The 22,953-nt window shown below is 38.8% G+C and overlaps 1 protein-coding gene across 4 annotated transcripts in view; it reads left to right on the top strand.

The window, feature by feature from the left end:
- LIMS1 (LIM zinc finger domain containing 1) overlaps positions 1-22,953 on the top strand; it is a 185,218-nt gene that overhangs the window by 55,404 nt on the left and 106,861 nt on the right. For 2 of the 4 annotated variants that reach the window (XM_037070639.1, XM_037070630.1), the window contains exon 1: positions 20,863-20,978. The exons of 1 other annotated variant lie outside the window; for it this stretch is intronic. In XM_037070639.1, the coding sequence (XP_036926534.1) occupies positions 20,878-20,978 (101 nt within the window). In that variant the 5' untranslated portion in view covers positions 20,863-20,877. Of the gene's footprint in view, positions 1-20,862; positions 20,979-22,953 lie in introns of those variants that run through there. One more of the 4 variants, XM_037070655.1, reaches the window with a different exon arrangement.

Here is a 22,953-nt window from a genome sequence, read left to right as displayed (position 1 = left end):
TTTTGGTAATTCTCAGTGAGCTCATTGAGCTTCTGTATAACCATTGCTTTGAATTCAGTATCTGATAGTTGACTTGCCTCTGTTTACTTTAGCAGTCTTTCTGAGGCTTCCTCCATTCCTGTCATTTGTGGTTTGTGTCTTTGTCTTTCCATTTTTTGTGAGTCTCTTTTTGTTAGACTCTTCTTTAATTGATCTGTTCTGACTCCCCAAGTTTGTGGTGTGAACTATGGTAGGAGACCTGTGAGATTCAGTAGTGCTGTCTCCTTGATCGCCTGTACTTGATGCTCTTGGGGTGCCATTTCTGTTGGCTCTTATGATGTATTTGGGATTAGATTGTTGTTCAATCTTTCTTTGGTGGGTCCTTCCCTCCAGCTGGTTGACTGAGGGTCACTCCACCCACCACATCTTGCATGCTGTTGTGCAGATGCTGCCAAAAGAAAAACACAAAGCCCAGGGAGTAAGCCCAGATCTGCAAAAATATCTCCCCATCCCCCGCAATCTCAGCATCAACAGCAAATGAACTCGAGTTAATAAGGGTGTAAAGAGATTAAGACTATTTATTATTAGAAAGGAGTGAAATAAACTATAGTATTAATTCTAGTGACTTACTATGCACAAACTTGCTGGACAAGAAATGAAAGTTAAAATGCTATGTAGGAAAGAAGATATAATCGTGGAGAAGACCACAGTGGATTTTATCTCTGTAGCCTTTAGTATTTACCACTCTTGTTTTCTTTCTGTATCTGCCTCTGTTGATGTCAGCTATTGAGCCTGCGTGACCTAAGACAGACTGTCGGATACTTCCAGGGATCTTCTGTCCCTGGCTGTCTTCTTCAGGTATTGATCTCATTACTCTGCACTCAGCAATGAGGCTTAAGCACCGTAGGGTGGGGCAGAATTCCTCCTGGGGTTGGGGATATTGTTTCTTCTTAGGCTGCTGCTGCTCTGAGGGGAGTGGTCTGCTTCAGCAGGATGGCTGCTGCAGTATGGGACACAACTCAGCACCTGGATCCCAGCAGCTGCTCTCTCAATTCTCTCCCTCAAGCGTCTGTCCCGTCTCTCCTCAAGCATCTCTAGTCCACTCTGTCCCCCTTTGCCAGGGTTTATACCTGTGGTTGTCTCCTTTAGTTATTAAGCTAGTTTCCCTGCACTCAGCAGTCAGGCTTAAGCAACACATAACCAGGGTAGGAGTCTTTCTTGGGGTGGGGCTGTTTTTTTTCCCTCAGGCTGCTGCCCCTTGAGGGGGAGTAGTCTGCGCCACTGTTTTCAGGGTGACTCAGCACCAGGTTGCCCGAGGCTACTCTCTCTGCGCTGTACCCAAAGCTTCTGTCCCCAGTATCTTCTCAGGCATCTCCAGCCCACTCTTCTCCCACCTTTGCTGAAACCCAGACAGACTGTGTTGAAGCTGGTTCTTCTGTCTGTCCGGGCTGTAAGCCTTCTCTCTCACTATAGTTCAGTTGTTTGTTCTGGGTAATTTCTTCATAATTTAGTTGTAATTTCAGATTGATTCTGGGAGGAGTTTAGTGTGGCTTCCATTCACTCCTCCTTCATCTTGCCACTACTTGTTCTCTGCAAGACAAGGAAAGGGTCCTCAGGAAAAAACAATCTGTCTCACATCCTCATCCAAAATTTGAGTTTCCAGAACTAGGTTGTGGGTTCAATCCCTGATAAGGGGTTTATACAAAAAGCAATTGATCGGTGTTTCTCTCTCACGTCCATGTTTTCTCTTTGTCTCTCTGTTCGTCTTCACTTGCTGGGGTTCTGGCAACAGTGGGAGCAGAGTGGGCTGGAGATGTGTCTGTGTCACACTTTCTTTATCCATTTCTCTGTCAGTGGACACTTAAGTTGTTTTCCTCTCTTGGATATTTTGAATAATGCTGCAATAAACAAGGGAACACAGATACTTCTTTGAGATAGTGATTTCATTTCCTTCAAATATATACCCAGAAGGGGACTTGCTCTGCCATACAGTGACTCTATTTTTAATTTTTTGAGGAATCTCCATACTTTTTTTCCTTTGTGGCTGCACCAATTTACGTTCCCACCAGCAGCCCTTTTCACCACATCCTCCCCAACACTTATCCCATCTTTTTGTTAATAGCCATTTTATCAGTTGTAAGGTGATGGTACCTCATTGTGGTTTTGATTTGCATTTTGCTGATGATTAGTTATGTTGAGCACTTTTTCAGTTAATTTTAGCAATTTTTTTTCTTTGGAAAAATGTCTATTCAGATCCTCTTCCCATTTTTTACTCAGATTTTTTTTTGCTGTTGAGTTGTATGAGTCCTTTATATGTTTTGAATATTAATTTCTTATTAGATATATAGTCTGGAAATTACTTTCTCCTGTTTCATAGGTTGCCTTTTCAGTTTGTTGATTGCTTTTTTGCTTTGGAGAAGCTTTTTAGTTTAATGTTCCACTTGTTGATTTTTGCTTTTTGTTGCTTGTGTTTTTGTTTTTATAGTCAAAAATATTTATTGCCAGGACTGATGTCAGGTTGCTTTCCCCCTGTTTTCTTTTAGGATTTTTAAAGTTTAAGGTTTTTCATGTAAAGTCTTAATTCATTTCAAGTTGACTTTTGTAAATGGTATGAGATAGACATCCAGATTCATTCTTTTGCATCTAATGTAGTGTTTTGGTTCATCTGTTTTTTATTAAACATTAGAAGTGATAAACCATGTTTTGAAAATTGTATGAAGTAGTGGCTAATCAGGCTTTCACGTTGGGTTTGTTAATGTTATATTGTGTCTGAGAATTAGCCATGACCCCCTTTTTGAAACTTTACTTTCTGAAAATTTTGTGCATGTAATGTCTTCAGGAGCCACACGATGGCATAAACAGTGCTTTGAAACTGGTAGACTTGTAAACATGCTCTTAGAGAATGTTTGCTTTGTATATTCATACATTCTTTTAGAAAATTAATATATAGAATTTAATAAAAGGACCCTCCAAATATTCAATCACCTTAAGAAATAAAACATTACAAATGTAGTTGAAATCTCTTGGTACGCTTTTCTGTTTTAATTAGTTTCTCTCTTCCAGAAGAATTTTCTTCATGAGGAAGTCACTTTTCTGAATTTATCACATATATGCATGTCTTTATACTTTTATTACACATTCATGTATTCTCAACAGTGCATGAGATTGTGTCTACTGTTTTAGAGTTTATATAATGTATACTATTTTGTCTTACTATGCAAATTAATGTTTTTCACTAAACAATTTTTAGATTTATTCATGTGGAATTATGTAGTTTTAGTGGATATTTTTCTTTTGTTTGTATATAGTATTTCATTGAAGAGTGTCAGGGAAAAGTATGTGGGTGGTGATTTGGCAAGTACTGAGTGTTTGAAGTGCCTTGTTTAGGACACGATCTGGCTAGGTACATGCAAAAGACTGTTCTGTTTGGGTGCTATGTGCTTTTCTCATTAGTTTTGTTTTTATTCTCAGCATCCTTTATGTCTGATAAAGTGTGAAGGTTCTACTTCCAATCTGGAGTCCTCTCTCCCCCTCCTCCCATGGCACATCTTGCTACCTGGACTGTCTTCCACAACTGGATGTCGCCAGACTTATACCTTTCTCCAGCCTGAGCCAAAATGATTTAATGTCTTTTTATCACATGTCATATAGATTCCTTAGCCTGGAATTGACAGGTCTTTAAATTGTGACCCTAAAGTGCCCTAACTCCCCCTATCTCTGTTCACACTGTTTCCACAAAATGAGTCTTGTCATTGTTCTCTGGATCAGCTTTCCAGCTTTCCAGCTTTCCATTGGTTTGTTCTATTTTTTTCTTTCTTCACCCAGAATAATCTCTTTTCTCTCCCCATGTCCTCCTTTTGAAATTTAACATATCTTTTATTTTATGCGATCTTGGACAGGTTATTCAATATTCCTCAGATGTGACGTCCTTAGATTCCTCATTTTAAAAAGCATTCAGCCCTGGCTCATGTGACTCAGTGGATTGAGTGTCAGCCGGCAAACCAAAAAGTTGTGGGTTTGATTCCCAGTCAGGGCACATGCCAGGGTTGTGGGCCAGGTTCCCAGTTTGGGGTGCACAAGAAACAACTGCACATTGCTGTTTCTCTCCCTCTCTTTCTACTTCCTTTCCCCTCTCTCTACAAATAAATAAATAAAAATCTTAAAAAGAAATATCCAGTGAAGCTAGGCTCTTGTTCCAGACCTTATGTTGCCCTGTCATTGTATTTCCTGCTGTTCTTATACTGGTACCATTATATTATGTTCTGACATCAAGGAAGTAATACTTGTTTTCATCCCATCGGTTGACATATTTTTAACTTAAAATTTTTATTATGAAACTTTTTAAGTATAAAAATGGAAGTAATGAATCCCTGTATACTCATTAACCAGGCTTAATTACTGTAGTGCCATATTTGCTTTATATTTTTTCTCTTTTCTAATAAGATATAACTGGCATATAACATACTAGTTTCAGCTGTGCAGCATAATGATTCAATATTTGTGTATGTTGGGAGATAATCACCACAATAAGTCTAGTTAATCTGTCCCCCATATATAGTTATAAATTTTTTTTTCTTGTGATGAGAACTTTAAATATCTACTCTCAGCCACTTTCACATATGCAATACAGTATTATGTTTTTCTGTATTTTTATTGTTGACACTATTATAGATATCTCCATCCTTCCTACCCTTTGCCTCTGTTCTCCCAACTCCTGCTCCCCCTTTCTCTGGCCATCACCATACTTTTGTCTGTGTCCATAGGATATACATACATACTAGGTCTATCCGTAAAGTATCCAGCCATGTACTATGAAAAATAGAGATATTTATTGAAGAAAATACAAGATACAAGAAACGGTATATATAAGATAATGACACCTCAGTACTCTTCAAAGTAGGCACTTTGAGACCTCACACAGTTCTCCCAGCGTCATTACCACCTGCAGCACAATATTCCTTCTGCTCTGATAGCAGAAGCCATGCAATGAATTTTGCCATGATACATACATTTCATGCCAAGAACCTGTGTCAAATCTCGGACATGTATTTTTTTGAATCACCAGATTGGCTTCTGGTTCTCTCACTGTAAGTCACCAATCTTTGTTGATTGCAGTCCACACATGTTCAACATTCTCAGATGTTCTGCGTTTTCCATGCCTTATACAACGTGGATTACTTGCAACAGATGATGGACCATCTTTGGAGCATTTGTGCCACGCTGCACTCATTTCATCATCCTTGAACACCTGAATCATCTGAATGGTTTCCATGGAGGAATATTCTAGCTTAACACAAAATCTGATGCAGATTCATTGCTCTGCTTGCTTAGTCATTTTGTCTGCAACAGCCACACAGTACACATGCTCATTCAGTGGTGTCTACTAACCCCACTGACTAGTACAGTGAGGTCAGTGTTGTTCACACATGCACCTTCCAGTTCATTCTCCTTGGCTCTCAGGTTATATCACTGTCATGCAAACAGTTCTTGTTATGTTAACAATAACTGGACTTTTTCTGGACAGACCTTGTATATGTTCTTTAGCAAATCCCTCTACCTTCTTTCATCCATTCCTCTTCTCCTCCTTCCTCTCTGACAGCTCTCAGTCTGTTTCATGTATCCATGCCTCTGTGTCATATAGTATTATCAAGTATAGTCACCATGCTGTACATTATATCTCATAACATTTCTTTTATAACTGGAATTTCTACCTTTTGACATTTCGCCCATTTCGCTCATCCTACCCCTGCCCACTGTGGCAACCTTCAGCCTGTCCCCTGTATCTGTGAATCTGTGAATTTGATTTCATGTTGTAGTTTTGTTTTTAGATTCCATCTATAAGTGAAATCATACAGTATTTATCTTTTTCTGTAAGATTTATTTCACTTAGCATAATGCTATCTTAGGACCATTCATGTCACAAAAAGCAAGATTTTCTTTTTATGGCTGAATAATATTCCATTGTGTATATATGTACCACATTTTCTTCATCCATTCATTCATCAGTGGACACTTGCATTGTTTCCATATCTTGGCTCTTATAAATAGTGCTACAATGACCATGTTGATGCATATATTTCTTTGAGTTAGTGTTTTTGTTTTCTTTGGTAAGTACCTGGGAGTGGAATTACTGAATCATATGGTAGTTCTATTTTTAATTTTTTGAGGAACCTCTGTACTGTTTTCCATGGTGGCTATAAAGATTCCTTTTTCTCAGTATGCTTGACAACGGTAGTAATTCCTTGTCTTTCGTATGATAACCATTGTAACAGTGTGAAGTGATAACCTCATTGTAGTTTTGATTTGTGCTTGGCTTGTCTAATGGCTAGTGATGTTGTTCACTTTTCATGTACTTGTTGGCCATCTGTGTATCTTTTTTGGAAATGTGTCTATTCAGATCCTCTTTCCACTTTTTAAATCAGATTAATTTTTTTTACAATTGAGTTATATGAGTTCTGTATTATAATTTAATGCTTTTATTCCCCCAGCAGTCACTACACTGTTGTCCATGTCCATGAGTCCTTTTTCCTTTTTGCTCAATCCCTCCATCACCTAACCTCCTCCCATCCCAGCTGTCATTTGCTCTCCAGGTGTGAGTCTGGCCCCATTTTCCTTGTTTGTTCAGTTTGTTCATTAGATTCCACATGTAAGTGAAATCATATGGTATTTGTCTTTTTCTGACTGGGTTATTTCACTTAGCATAATATTCTCCAGGTCTGTCCATACTGTTGCAAAGGCTAAAATTTTCTTCTTTTTTATGGCCAAGTAGCATTCCATTGTGTGAATGTCCCATAGTTGTTTTTATCAACTCTGTTTTATCAACTACTGATGGACAGTTGGTCTGTTTCAAATCTTAACAGTTTTAAATAATCATCATAGGGGTACTTATGTTCATTCGAATTAGTGTTCTGGGTTTTTTGGATATATCCCAGAAGTGGGATAACTGGGTTGGAAGGCAGATTTATTTTTAATTTTTAAGGTATCTCCACACTGCTTTCCACAGTCTCTGCACCAATCTGCATTCCCACAAACACTGCAAAAGGGTTCCCTTTTCTCCATGTCCTCGCCAGTACCTGTTGTTTATTGATTATGTGATGATACCCATTCTGACAGATGTGAGGTGATATCTTAATGTGGTTTTAATTTGCATTTCCCTGATAACTAATTATGTTGAGCATCTTTTCATATGTCTATTGACTATCTATATGTCCTCTTTTGAGAAGCACCTATTCAGGTCCTTTGCCCATTTTTTAATTCGGTTCTTGGGTTTTTTGGTGTTGAATTTTGTAAGTTCTTTATAAATTTCAGATACTAACCACTTATGAGATATATTGACAAATATGTTCCCCATTCTGTGGGTTGTCTTTTTATTTTGTTGATGATTTCCTTTGTCATGCAAAAACATTTTAGTTTGATGTAGTCTCATTTGTTCATATTTTCTTTTGTTTCCCTTGCCTGATAAAATATTTCTATGAGCATTGTCTGAGATTTTGCTGCCTTTTTTTCTTCTACGAATTTTATGGTTTCAGGTCCAAATTTAAGTCTGTGATTGAGTTTTGAATTTATTCTTGTGTGTGATATAAGAAGGCAGTCTAGTTTCATTTTTCTGCACATATCTGTCCAGTTTTCCCAGCACTGTTTTTTGAATAAACTATCTTTTGCCCATCATGTGTATTTGCTTCTTCTGTTGAATATAAATTGACTACCAAAGTCAATTTCTGGGCTCTCTGGAAAATCTGTTATTTCTGGGCTCTCTATTCTGTTCCATTTGTCTAGGTGTCTGTTTTTATGCCAGTACCATGCTATTTTGGTTACTGTGGCCTCATAGTATATTTGATGTCAGGTAGTGTGATTCCTCCAACTTTGTTGTTCTTTCTCAAGATCGCTGTTGCTGTGTGGGGTTGTTTGTGGTTCCATATACATTTTTGAAATATTTGTTTGAGTTCTGTGAGATATGTCATTGGAATCTTGATTTGAATGTACTGAATATATAAATTGCTTTGGGTAGTGTGGACATTTTAATGATGTTAATTCTTATCCATGAACATGCTTCCATTTATTTGTATCTTCTTCAGTTTTTTTTCTTCATTGTCTTATAATTTTGCAAATACAGGTCTTTTCATCCTTGGTTAAGTTTATTCCTAGGTATTTTATTCTTTTTTGTAGCAATTGTGAATGGGATTGTTTTCTTAGTTTCCCTTTTTGTTACTTCATTATTGGCATATAAAAATGAAAGTGATTTCTGGATATTGATTTTGTATCCTGCTACTTTGCTGAATTTCTTTATTAGCCCCAGCAGTTTCTTGGTAGAGTCTTTGGAATTCTGTATGTACAGTATCATGTCATTTGCAAATAATGACAGTTTTACTTCTTTCTTTTTCAATCTCAGTGCCTTTTATTTCTTCTTCTTATATATCAATACTCTGTCTTAGACTTCCATTATTATGTTGTATAAGAGAGGTAGTGGTGGGGGGTAAATGCAGACAACTGTATTTGAACAACAATAAAATACTTTTTTAAAAAAAGAGGTTAAAGGGGACATCCCTGTCTTGTTGCAAAATTTAAGGGGCATGTTTATAGTTTTTGCCTGTTGAGAATGATGCTAGCAGTGTCCTTGTCATATATGGCCCTTATAATGTTTATGTTTGTTCACTGTACTCCCACTTTGCTGAGAGTTTTTTATCATAAACTGGTGCTGGATTTTGTAAAATGCTTCTTTAGCATCTATTGATATGTTCATGTGGTTTTTATCCTACATTTTGTTTATGTGGTGAATCCCATTCATTAATTTATGAATGTTGTACCAACCTTGCATTCTCAGAATAAATCCCACTTGATCATGGTATATGATGTTTTTTAATACCTTGCTGTATTTGGTTTGCTAATATATTGTTGAAGATTTTAGCATCTGTGTTCACCAGGGATATTAGCCTAAATTTTTTCTTTGTCATGTCTTCATCTGGTTTTGGAAGTGGGATAGTGTTGGCCTGGTTAAATGACCTTGGGAGCCTTCCCTTCTCTTGAATGGTATGGAATAGTTTGAGAAGGAAATGCGTTAGTTCTTGGAATTTTGGGAGTTTTTTTATTACTGCATCAATTTCACTAGATGTAATCTGTGATTACATCTGATTCTTTGGTTCTCTGATTCTTTCTCTTTAGTTTTGTAAAATTGTATGCTTCCTGGAATTTATCCATTTTGTCCAAATTGTCCAGTTTGTTGGCATATATTAGTTCATAATATTTTGTTACAAAACTTAATATTTCTTTGGTGTCAGTTGTTATTTCTCCTCTTTTATTTCTGATTTTATTTATTTGGGTCCTATCTCTCTTTTTGATGAGTCTGGTTAAAGTTTGTCAAAATTCTTTATCTTGTCAAAGAACCAGCTCTTGAATTCATTGATCATTTTTATCATTTATTAAACTCTCTTTCTTTTATTTTTGCTCTGATCTTTATCATTTCTTTCCTTCTAATTACTTTGGGATTTATTGTTGGTTCTTTTAAAGTTCCTTTAAGTGTAAAGTTGGATCGTATATTTGAGCCTTTTTTTTTTCAGGTAGGCCAGTAATGCTGTGAATGTCTGTCTTAGGATTGCTTTCCCAGTGTCCCACAGATTTGCATTGTTGCGTCCTCATTTTCATTTGTTTCAAGGTATCTTTTGATTTCTTGATCTCGTTGTTGACCTATTCGTTGCTTAAAGATGTTATTTAGCTTCTATGTCTGCATGTTTTTCAGTGCCCTTGTGATTGATTTCTAGTTTCATAGCATTGTGTTCAGAGAAGATGCTTGATATGATTTTGGTCTTTTTAAATTGATTGAGACTTGTTTTGTATCCTAACATGTAGTGCATCCTAGAAAATGTTCCATGTGCACTTGAAAAGTATGTATGTTCTGCTTTGGGATGAAATGCTGTCAAGATACCAGTTAAGTCCATTTGATATAGTGTATCTTTTAAAGCTGCTGTCTCCAGTTAATTTTCTGTCTGGAAGGTCTATCCATTGAAGTGAGTGTGTTATTAAAATCCTTGACCTGGACTGTATTTCTATCAGTCTCTCCCTTTATGTCCATCAAGACTTACTTCACCTATTTAGGTCTTCCTATGTTGGGTATGTAAATATTTACTAGGGTTATATCCTCTTGTTGGGTTGTTCACTTTATCGTTATTTAGTGTCCTTCTTTGTCTCAGTATAGGCTTGGCTTTAAAGTCTATTTTGTGGGATATAAGTACTGCTACCCCAGATTTTTTTTCTTTCCATTTGCATGAAATATCTTTTTCTATCCCTTTACTTTTAGTCTATATGTATCTTTCTATCTGAGAGGGGTCTCTTGGAGGCAGCAAATATATGGATCTAGTTTTCTTACACATTCAGCTACTTTATGTCTTTTGGTTGGACCATTTAAGCCATCTACATTTAAGGGAATTATTGATAAATACATATTTAGTGCCATTTTATTTTTAGACTATTCTCCTTTGTGTTTTTTTTTCTTCTTAATCTTTTTAAAGCAAGACATTTAAGAGTTTTTGCAGTATTGGTTTTAACAAACTCCTTTAGCTTTTTCTTGTCTGGGAAGCTCCTTATTTCTATTTGGATTTTATGTTATTTATACTTTTAAAATATATTTTATGAATTACTTTATTATAGTTGTCCCAGTTTTTCTCTCTTTGCCTCCCTGTGCCTGGTACCCCACTTCCATGCAGTAACCCCTCTACCCACTTAGCTCATGCCCATAATTCATGCATATAAGTCTTTGTCTTCTCCATTTCCTATATTATTCTTAACATCTCCCTGTCTATTTGCTACCAACCAATTATGCTTTTTAATCTCAACACCATTTCCCTCTTCCCCCCCTCTTCTTTCCCAGCTGAGAACCCTCCAAATGATCTCCATATCTATGATTCTGTTCCTTTTTTGGTTAGTATTTGCTGTTGATGTTGCTTTTAGATTCAGTTGTTGATAGTTGTGAATTTGTTGCCTTCTTAATGTTCGTAGCTTTTATTTTTTTTCTTAAATAAGTCCCTTATTTAAGGGACTGATGGGAATTACATTTTATGTAATGATGGCTTAGAGATGAAAAACTCCTTTAACTTTATTTTGTCTGGGAGCACTTTATCTGCCCTTCGAATCTAAATGATAGCTTTGCTGGATACAGTAATCTAGGTTGTAGGTCCTTGCCTTTTATCACTTTGAATACTTGCCTCTTGCCTGCAAGGTTCCTTTTGAGAAATCAGCTGATAGTCTTATGGGAACTCCTTTGTAGGTAACTCTCTGCTTCTCTTTTGCTGCTTTTAAGATTTTCTCTTTGTCTTTCACCTTTGGCATTTTAATTACAATGTGTCTTGCTGTAGTCCTCTTTGGGTCCAACTTGTTTGGGACTCTCTGTCCTAACTTGACTAGTACGTCTATTACCTTCACCAAATTAGGAAAGTGTTCTGTCATTGTTTTTTCAAACAAGTTTTCAATTTCTTGGTCTTCCTCTTCTCCTCTGGCATCCCTCTGATTCAGATATTGGCACATTTGGAAAAGCCCCAGAGTCTTCTTATACTATCCTAATTTTTTTGAATTTGTGTTTCTTTTTGCAGTTCTGGTTGAATATTTATTCAACCAGAAAGGAATATTTTTTCTTTTTCTTCCAAATCATTGATTTCAATCCCAGCTTCCTCCCCTTTATTATTGGTTTCCTGAAGATTTTTCTTTATTTCACTTAGTGTAACCTTCATTTCTTCCTTTATGTTGTTGCTGTACTCAGTGAGTTCTTTCAGTATCTTAATCACCAAAAAAAAAAAATCACCAGTGTTTTGAACACTCCATCTGATAGTTGTCTATCTTTGTTTTGTTTAGCTCTTTTTGTGGGGTTTTGTTCTGTTCTTTGATTTGAGCTGTATTACTTTGTTGCCTCAGTTTGGCAGCCTCCCTGTGTTTGTCTCTGTATATTAGATAGAACTGGTTAGAATCCTTGTAAAAGGTACCTGTATATTGTATGGGGCAGAGCCTTAGGTAATCATTAGGGTGGAGCAACCCCCTTCACCACTTTGTTGCTGTGTGTGGCAGAGGGCTCTGAGAGGTGATTGTGCCACTGCCTGGCTTCCTGGGGTTTGTGCAGCAGTCTCCTTGTTTCCAGTTACTTACCCACTCCCCATATGCAACTGGCACCCTTGCAGTTGTTGCCCTGGTGTTAAGTTCCAGAGTGTATGGTTTTCTATACATTTGAAGACCTTAAGGACCCTTTAAGCAAAGTTGCCTGAAAATTCAGCAGTTGTTCTGCCGCCCCAACTCCCACTGGTTTTTGTAGCCAGAAGTTATGGGTATTTATCTGATCAACACTGGAACCCTGGGCTGTGCAGTGTGGCCTGGGGTTGGATTTTCTTGCTCCCATGGTGACCCTCCCAGTCTTTATCCACCACATGTTAATGTGGGAGAACACATGCCCATTCTGCCACCTCCGCTACAGCCTCTTACACCGCACTGCGTCTCCTTCCCCCTCCTACCCATCTAGATGATTGTGGGGTCTTTAAATCCCTCATTTGGTCTCCCATATAGTTCATTATTCTGATAGTTCTAGGTGTTATTAGTTTCAAGATTTACTTGTGATTCTTTTTGTAGTTGCACCAGGAGGCGAAGTGTGTCTGCCTACGCCTCCATCTTGACCATAAGTGTCTCCTCTGATTTTAAATGATAGGCCTGCTGGGTAAGATAGCCTTAGTTATAGGTCTTTCCTTTTCATCACATTGAATATTTTATGCCATTCCCTTCTGGCCTGAAACATTTCCATTGAGAAATCAGATGATAATCTTTTTCGTGCTCCCTGTATGTAACTACCTGCTTTTCTCTTGCAGCTTTAAGTACTCTCACCTTGTCATTTTATTTATAATATGTCTTCATGTAGGCCTCTTTGGGACCAATTTGTTTGGGACTCTGAGCTTCTTGAACTTGAGTGCCATTTTACTTCACCAGATTGAGGAAGTTTTTGTTCGTTGTTTCTTCAGAAAGGCTCTTGATCCCTTGCTCACTCTCTTCTCCTTCTGGTATTCCCATGAGGCAGATGTTGTTATGCTTCATGTTGTCCAAAATGTTTCTTAAGCTCTCCTCATTTTTTTAATTTCTTTCTTCTTTTTTGCTGTTTTCCCTGGGTGTTTTGTTTTTTCCTATCTTGACTTCCAAATCACTGATCAATCCGCTGATTTATCTAACCTGTTGTTTATTTCTTCTAGTGTGTTACCTATTCCAGATATTGCATTCTTTATTTCTGACTGTTTTCTGGTTGTTTTTTTATTGTGTATGTGACTTGTTTCATTCTGCTGAGTATCCTTAAAATCATTACTCTAAACTCTATCTCATAATTTGCTTGCCTCCAGTTCATTTAGGTCTTCATCTGGAGAATTTACTACTTCTCTGTATTTCTTTCTATGTATTGGGTACATCTGCAAAGACTCTGGTGTAGGCCTTTTTCAGACATTGCTTGTGACTGGCTCTGGTCTACCTGTTTGTAGCTATCAGCGATTCACAGTGTTTGCCTCCCTCCATTGGGTCTGTTTGTAGAAAGAACCTGGCTGCACACCAAGTTTAACTGTGATCAGCACTGTGCATGGAGGAGGGTCAGCGGAAGTCTTATAAAGCTCTCACAGTTCCATCTTAATTGTTAAACTAATCACAGAGTGGGTCAGAGTAATTCCTGCAGACAGGGCTATTGCTACCCCTCAAGCTGATGCCATTTGGAGGGGAGTGCTCTGCCTGAGAATGACAGCTTCTGTAGTGTGGGAGATGACTCAGCACAGGAAACCTAGTTGGTGTTACCTCACTTCTCTCCACACAGTCACCAACCCCAGACATTCCTTAAGCATCTCTAGTCCACTCTGCCCTTCCTCTGCTGGAGCCTATCTTAAGTGGCTCCAAATGAAATTTTTTTGCGTTAGCTCTTTAAGAGGCTCTCTGAGTCATTCTCCAGCGGTCACTCCCTGGCAAACAGAAACCCTGCTGCTTATTTACAGATGGATGTTATCAGGGTTCCATTATGGCTCAGGTGATATAGGCTGGGGAGCTCACCTTGGAGTTAGACCCCACACTTCTCAGTGGAACCCTATGATAGCTGAAATATCCTCCAGAACTTCAGCTGCTGCCCATGGGAGCACACCCAAGTCCTCTCTCACCTCCTCTGTACTTCCTACCAGTCCCATTGTGGTGAAGTTGTTTCTTTTCTCTGTTAATGGTTATAAGGGTTCTTTCCAGTTGATGGTCAGTTGTTTACTCATGATGATTTCTCTAGAATTTAGTTGTAATTCCACATTGGTTCTAGGAGGAGGTTAGTGTATCTTCTCCTAACTCCTGTATCTCCTGTATATGTCTTGGATATTAACCCTGTAGCAGATATATGATTTGAAAATAGGCCAAGATTGAGGTGTAGGTAGATAGATTTCACTTCCTTGCAAACCAAAAGGAGGATGACAACAACTTAAAAACAAAAAACAACTAGAACTGCCAGAAAATTGAACTGTGTGGAAGTCTGATAACCAAGGAGTTAAATAAGAAATATTCATCCAGACTGGTAGGAGGACTAGAGACCAGCAGCAAGGGCAGGAAGGATACATGACAAGGCAGTGGCTGGAAGGCTGGGTGCTAGCTGGTAGACCAAGAACATCCCCAAATTCACATGCGGATAAACCAGGAGGAAAACTGGGATGTGAGACAGACTGTGCAACACAGGGTTTCGATACAGGAAAATAAAGCCTCAAAACCTCTGGCTATAAATATCTGTGGGGGTTGTAGTGGTGGGAGAAACTGCCAGTCTTATAGGAGAGTCCATTGGAAGGGCCCAGAGTCCTAGAACATACACAGCCCACCCATTGGTGAATCAGCAAGAAGGCAGTAACTGAAAAGGCACAGTTTGCTAGTGGGAGTCAGAGGAAGTTATTGAAAGCAGGGTGAGAGTCCAGCAAGCAGCATTGTTCCCTCTCTGACCCTTCCCCCAAATACATGCCACAACATAGTAAAGTGGGTTGCTTCTCCCTAACAAATACCTACATTTCTGCCCCTTACAATGTAACTAATGAGTACACTGAGACAAAGAAATAGGGTCCAAGTGAAAAAACAGATCAAAACTCCAGAAAAAGAACTAAGTGACAAGGAAATAGTCAACCTATCACATGCAGACTCAAAACACTGATAATCAGAATGCTCACAGAAATAATCGAGTACAGACACAAAATAAAGGAAGAAGTCAAGGATATACAAAGTGAAATGAAGCAAAATATGGAGGGAACCAACAGTTAAGGGAAGCAAACTGTGACTTAAATCAATGACTTGAAACAAAAGGAAGAAATAAACATTCAACCGGAACACAAGAAGATACAAGAATTCAAGAAAATGACGACAGGCTTAGCAACCTTGGGAACAACTTTAAACGTTCCAACGTTTAAAGTTGCCAGAAGAGGAAGGTCCATCTGAATCATAATGATGCCAGAAGAGGAAGAGCAAGAAATTGAAAACTTGTTTGAAAAAATAATGAAAGAGAACTTGCCGAATCTTGCGAAGGAAATAGATATACAAGTCTAAGAAGTTTGGAGAGTGAGAAACAAGTTGGACCCAAAGAGGATCACACCAAGACACATCATAATTAAATTACCCAGGAATAAAGATAAAGAGAGAATCTTAAAAGCAGCAAGAGGAAAGGAGAGAGTTACCTACAAAGGAGTTCCCCTAAGACTGTCCACTGATATCTGAAAAGAAACCTAACAGGCAAGAAGGGGCTTCAAAGAAGTATTCAGAGTCATGAAAAGCAAGGACCTGCATCTAAGGTTACTCTATCCAGCAAAGCCATCATTTAAAATGCAAGGACAGATAAAATACTTCCGAGATAAGGTCAAATTAAAGGAGTTCATCATCACCGAGTCCTTATTATATGAAATGTTTAAGGGACTTATCTAAGGAAAAGAGAAAAACTAAAACTATGAATGGTAAAATGACAACTATCAATAACTGAAACTAAGGCAAAAAAAGACTGCAGACAAGTAGAACAGAAACAGAATCACAGAAATGGAGATCACATGCAGGGTTATCAGAGAGAGAGGGAAAGAATGGGGGGAAAGTTACAGGTAATAAGAAGCATAATTGGTAGGTACAAAGTAGACAGGGGGAGGTTAAGAACAGTATAGGAAATGGAGAAGCCAAAGAACTTATATACGTGACTCATGAGCATGAACTAGGGGTGAAGTGCTCTGGAGGGAATGGGGGTACTGAGCAGAAGGGGATAAAGACAGAAAAAAATGGGACAACTGCAATAGCAAAGTCAACAAAATATACTTAAAACAATACTTTCCCCTCTCAGTATGTTTCCTTTGATTTTATTGATGGCTTCCTTTGCTGGGCAGAAGCATTACAATTTGTTTTGGTCCCACTTTTTATTTTTGTTTTTGATGCCTTTGCTTTTAATATCAAATCCAAGGAATCATTCCCAATATCCATATGAAGGAGCTTACCACCTGTCTTCTAGGAGTTTTATAGTTTCAGGTCTTACATTCAAGTCTTTAAACCATTTTGAGTTAGTTTTTGTTTATGGTTTGAGTCTGGTTTTATTCTTTTGCATGTGGCTGTCCAGTTTTCCCAGCATCATTTATTGAAGAGACTGTTCATTCCCCATTGTATATTCTTGGTGCCTTTATCATGAATTAACTGACCGTATATATGGGTGTTTATTCTGGACTCTCAATTCTGTTACACTGATGTCTGGTTTTATGCCAATACTATGCTGTTTGAAGACTACAACTTTTTAATATAGTCAGAAATCAAACTTCTGGCCAAGATGGAGGCGTAGGTGGAAATACTGTGCCTCCTCGCACAACCCAATTTAAGGACAACAAAATGCAACCAAGCAGACAGAAAAGTAAACTGTACAGAAGTCCAACAACAATGAACCATTCATCTAGACTGGTAAGGGGGCGGAGTCGGGTACTAGCAGGAGGAGGCTGTGATTAGCGACCCGGGCAGGTGCCGACAGAAACTCAGTATGGCTCGCAGGGTGGCTGGCTGGCCATGGACACACATTTGTGCACAGAGAAACCAGGCAGGTTTAAAAATGGTCAGTGAGACTGACTGCACAACCCAGGGCCCCAGTAATGGGAAATAAACCCTAAAAGCACCGATTAGAAAATCTTTTGGGGGCTGAGGTGTAGGGAGAGGCTCCTAGCCCCACAGGAGAGTTCACTGGGGAGATCCACAGGGTCCTAGAATAAACACAAGCACACTCACCCAGGAACCAACACCAGAAGGTCCCAATTTGCTTGTGGGAAACGGCAGAAGGGACCAAAATTCAAGAGAAAGTAGAAAAAACACCATAGCTCCCTGTCTGACACTGCCCCCAGTCACAACCCAGTGACTGGGCTGACCCACCCCAGTGAACACCTAAGCTTTCACCCCTGATATGTAACAGGCAAGACCAGACCAAAATATTATGGCTCAAGAAGAAGAACAGCTCAAAGCCCCAGAGCCAATACTTCTAAGTGACCAAGAGATAGCCAGCCTATCAGATGCACAGTTCAAAACACTGGTGATCAGGATGCTCACTGCACTGGTTGATTTTAGTCACAAATGAAAAAATGAAGGCTACACTAAGTGAAAAATGAAGCAAATTGCACAGGGAACCAATAGTGATGGAAACAAATCTGGTACTAAAATCAATGATGTGGACCAGAGGGAAGAAAGAAATGACCAAACAGAAAAGAATGAAGAAGCAAGAATTCAAAAAAATGAGGGGAGGCTTAGGAACCTCCAGGACATCTTAAAACATTCCAACATCTGAATTATAGGGGTACCAGAAGGGGAAGAGGTGGAGCAACAAGAGGAAAACTTATTTGAACAAATAATAAAGGAGAACTCCCCCAATCTGACAAAGGAAATAGACTTCCAGGAAGCTCAGAGAGTCCCAAAGAAGTTGGACCCAAGAAGGAACACACCAAGGCACATCATAATTACATCAGCCAAGATGAAAATGAAGGAGAGAATCCTAGAAGCAGCAAGAGATAAGGGGACAGTCACCTACAAAGGAGTTCCCATCAGACTGTCAGCTGATTTCTCAAAAGAGACCTTACAGGCAAGAAGGGGCTGGGAAGAAGTATTCCAACCCATGAAATCCAAAGACCTACATCCAAGATTGATCTATCCAGCAAAGCTTTCATTTAGAATGGAAGGGCAGACAAAGTGCTTCTCAGATAAGGTCAAGTTCAAGGAGTTCATCATCACCAAGCTCCTATTATATGAAATGTTAAAGGGGCTTATCTAAGAAAAAGAAGATAAAAGATATGAACAGTGAAAGGACAGCACACTCACAGTTATTAACAACCACACCTAAAACAAAAGCAAACTAAGAGGACAGCTAGATCAGGAGTGGAACCACAGAAATGAAGATCACATGGAGGGTTAGCAACAGGGGAGTCAGAGGGGGAGAAGGGAGGAGAAGGTATAGAGAATAAATAGCATAGATGGTAGGTAGAAAATAGACAAGGAGAGGCAAGAATAATATGGGAAATATAGAATCTAAAGAACTTGTGACACATGGATTTGAACTAAAAGGGGGCAGTGGAGAGAGGGTGAAGGGGAATGAAAGAAGGAAAATGGGGCAACTGTAATGGCATAATCAAAATATATTTTTTAAAAAGGTGAAGGGATTAGCAGTATAAATTGTAAGTTTCAAAATAGTCTCAGAGGATGTAGATTACAGTATAGGGAATGTAGTCAATAATATGGTGATAACTATGTATGGTGTAAGTTGTCTACTTGAAGCATCAGAGGAACTGATGCAGACACCAGCCCACAGTGTCAGAGGCATTATGGGTGAGATACGAGATAAATTCACATGGACTACCAAGTCCTCTGGGAGAAAAGGGGAAGCACGGCTACTCCCTCATGGGGGGAGTGCCTCAGAGCAGCCTGGCCACTCTCTCAAGGGGAGAGTGCCCCAAACCTTGCCTTGACAGGTTTTTATTGGGTTCAGTTAGCACAGGAATACAGATAAAGTTCATTAATCATTGTCAGGAAGTAAGGATCAAACAATAGATAGCATACAAAGAACTACAAGGGCCTATTCTGAGTCAGGGTCTGTTAGCTAAAGGGCTATAAAACCTTGGGAAACAAACTCATTTCCTGCTCAAACCCTTATCATTCAATTGAGAGCATTCTTAGCAAAGCAGGTTCACAGGATTTTACATATCCTTTCTCAGGCCTGATCACCTGGGGAGCCCACCCTTTCCAGCACAGGGCTGCACCGCCCTCTGTCATTGTTTCAGGCTTAAGTCAGGCAGGGGAAGTAAGGCAGCCAAGAGGTTAGGATACTTCTCGAAATAGATTGAGGACTGAGGCTATGTCAAAGTGGAGGGGCAAGGGTCCATCACCCCCTTTTGCTGTAGCCCCCCAAGTCCTTCCCAGGGGCCTCCATGTGATCATGCCTGTCTTAGGTGGATCCTCCCTTGAGGAATCTTACCCATCATTGGCTAACCGGCCAAACATTGGGGGCTAGTTATGGATGAAGTAAAAGGAGCAGAAGCAGTGCTCCTGCCAGGGAGATAAGCTTTGTCTCCTTAGTGTCTTATGGTCTGAAGGTGCTCACTCAGCCTTAGCCATGGGGGGAGGTTACAGCTTCTGAAACCAGGCACGGCAGTTCCCAACAAGGAATCACTCTGTAAAGTTTATGGTTTTCTAACCACTATGCTGTACATTTGAAATAAATATAGAATAATATGGAATGTAAACTGCAATTGAAAAATAAAAAATTTTAAAAAGAAAAAGAGGACTTAACCTCATATTATCTCCCCATCATTATGCACAAACCCCCTTGCAAACATTCACCCATACATATCCTGTTCCAAAAAACCAAAACTCTCTTTCTTACATTGTCACTATCTATGATCAAATACACAGATAAATAAATACAGGGGCTGGGTAGGAACCACAATCGTGATTAAATTGAGGTATACATTTTATGATAGGGGAGTATTCAGAATGAGTAATTATAGATTTAGAAAATCATTGAATGCAGATTGATAGGAGAAACTAACTTTCAGTTAAGAATTTTTGAGTCATATTTAATGGGAGGAAAAGACATTTCCTTTCTAAAGAGGATTTAGAGTAATGGAGTAGAAGCAGTGTTCCTGAGAGGGAGGAAATGGACTGCTTCCCTTGCAGTTCTGTTCTCTCCTCAACCCCACACCCCTGCCTTTTTAAGGAGAATGCCCCAAAAAGCTCATGATGGCCAGGTACTTATTAAACTGACAACTGCTTGTAAAATGTTAATGGTTTTCTGACATATAAAATAGAGCAGGACTCTTCTTTAGTCATTACTTTACTGGAGTTTTTCAGCTGAAATTTTTTTTTTAGCTCAGTTTTTTTAATCCTCACCCAAGGGTATGTTTATTGATTCTAGAGAGAGAGAAAGGAGGTGGGAGAGAGAGAGACGTCAATTGGTTGCCTGGGGGATCAGACCTGCAACTTTTTGGCGCAGGGGATGTGGCTCCAACCACCTGAGCCACCTAGCCAGGGCTTTAGCCCAATTTTAATGTAGAATGATGTTGGAAAGATTTATAAAGGAATTGGTATAAGTATTCATAACAGTTAAAATTTTCTTATTAGTAAACATGTGAGTAACCCAGGACACACACACACACACCCATCACCACCCCCCCTCCCTCCAAGGCACAAGGCCCAGAGAGATAAGGCAAGCCAGGCCTTGCTGAGGAGGGTGTGCACCGGCAGAGAAACAGGAAGCTGTGTTTCAGTGCCTTGGCCTGCCTGGAAGTTTCTAACTCTGGGTCGTGTGCTGAGGTTCAGCAGTAGAGACCCTGTCTTTCTGAGCACTGGCAGCCATGCCACTCAGCATAAATACTTTAAAACGTCAGTAATTTATGTGTGGAGAGAATTATGACTGCTTTACAGCTCAAAGAGCTTTCATATTCAGGTCTCTACAGGAGAAGACGAGATCATGCTGATAGTTTGAGAGTAACTGGGGAGGAAGAGATAAGGTGAGTGCAAAGTCATGGTTGGCTAAAGTTCAAGGCACCTACTGATTGCAGTGGATGAAGTAATGGGGAGTACACATTGAAAAGGTTCCACTAGGAACCCCTTGTGCTTGATTGGAACTGTGCAAAACTAGAATTTTTTTTTTCATTTTCTTCACAAATTCTGTAAGTTGTTTTAGCTCTTCCCCAAATCTGTGGTATTTTTATGTCTTTAAAAACTACATAATTACCACAGTAATATTTAAAACAGAAAACAATTGATTTTATCCCCTTGGTTTAAAAATAGATTGCTTTGGTTTATTAGAACATGTTTCTGTGAGGAGTTTTTATTTAATTTTTGATTGTGAGTATAGTTTGTGGTATTTTGAATGGGGGTAAGGGAGTGTTCATACAGGATACTTTGTTTTTGAAATGGATTTAACAAAGGAATGAAGAGAAACTATTGCAGGTAACCTAGGAAGGAGAACATCAAATAACTGAAGGCCATTTTAACTAAAAACATTAGGGTGGGTTTGCCTTCAAAGTTAATTTGCCTGAAACAGCACAATTTTGGCTTTTGTTAAACTGTGGATTTTTAAAAAAGATTTTAGGTACTGAAAAGCCCCTGCATCTTTAATATAGCTTAACATATAGTGTTAAAATACCATGACTTAAATTCTGTTTCTGAAACAAAGTGTTTCTGTTTTAGTGCTTACAGAAGGCTGCAGTAAAGAGAAACTTCCTTTTCTTTTTACTTCATATACTGTATAGTAGTTAATTTGTTTACAGTCTTTCAAGTGAACATTCCAATTAGGCAATAAAAAGGATATTTATATGTTCTATACTATTGCTGTTTCTTCTATAAATTCATTCATAGAATTTATTTTAAATTCTTTTTATTTAAATTTGACAGGGAAATTTTTACAAGGAAGCTTTTTTTTCTAAGCAATATTTATCTTTTTTTGTTTATTCTATTACATTTGTCCCAATTTCTTTTTTCCCCTTTTGCTCCTTTCCACCCAGCCCACCCCTCTTACCCACAGTGAGTCTCCTTTCCATTGTTTATGTCCATAAGTCATTCATACATGTTCTTTAACTAGTCCTTTCCCCTTCCTTCCACTGTTCCCTCCCTCCTCCCTTCCTACAGCTATCAGTCAGTTTTATATTTCCATGTCTCGGGTTCTATTTTTCCTCATTAGTTTATTTTGTTCATGTCATAAGGTATTTTTCCTTTGCCAATGATTTATTTCACTTAGCATAACATTTTCCAGTTCTATCCATGCTGTTGCTAAAAGTAGGACTCCTTTCTTTCTTTCTTTCTGCTGAGCAGTATTCCATTGTGTAAATGTACCGCAGCTTTTAAATCCACTCATTTACTGAGCACTTGGGCTGTTTCCAACACTTAGCCATTATAAATAGTGCCATGAACAAAAGGGTGCATACATTCTTTTCAATTAGTGTTTTGGGATTGTTAGGGTATATTCCCAGCAGTGGAATCACTGGGTCATAAGGCAGTTGCAATTTTAATTTTTTGAGGAAATACCATGATGTTTTCCACAGTGGTTGTGCCGGTCTGCTTTCCCACCAGTGGTACACCAGGGTTCCCTTTCCTCCACATCCTCACCAACACTTGGTGTCTGTTGATTTACTGGTGATAGACATTCTGACAGGTGTGAGGTGATATCTCATTGTGGTTTTGATTTGCGTCTCTGATGGCTGGTCATGTTTAGCATTTTCTTCATATGTCTATGGGTATCTGTATGTCCTTGTTAGAGAATTGTCTATTCAGGTCCACAAGAAAGCTTTTTAAAACTTATATTAAATGTGTATTTCTCTTACTTTATTTTTTCCCTTCCCCCGACACCAATCCCTTTGGGGGCCATCAGCCTGTTCTCTGTATCAATGAGTCTATTTCTATTTTGTTATTTTTTTTCTTTTCCTCACCCAAGGACTTGTATATTGATTTTCCAGAGTGGGGGATGGAGGAAGAGAGAGAGGG

The sequence above is a fragment of the Sturnira hondurensis genome, unplaced genomic scaffold, assembly GCF_014824575.4.
Source record: "Sturnira hondurensis isolate 20B ecotype Veracruz unplaced genomic scaffold, ASM1482457v3 Scaffold0001304, whole genome shotgun sequence".
Lineage (NCBI taxonomy): Eukaryota > Metazoa > Chordata > Mammalia > Chiroptera > Phyllostomidae > Sturnira > Sturnira hondurensis.
This window is presented reverse-complemented; position numbering and strand designations above follow the sequence as displayed.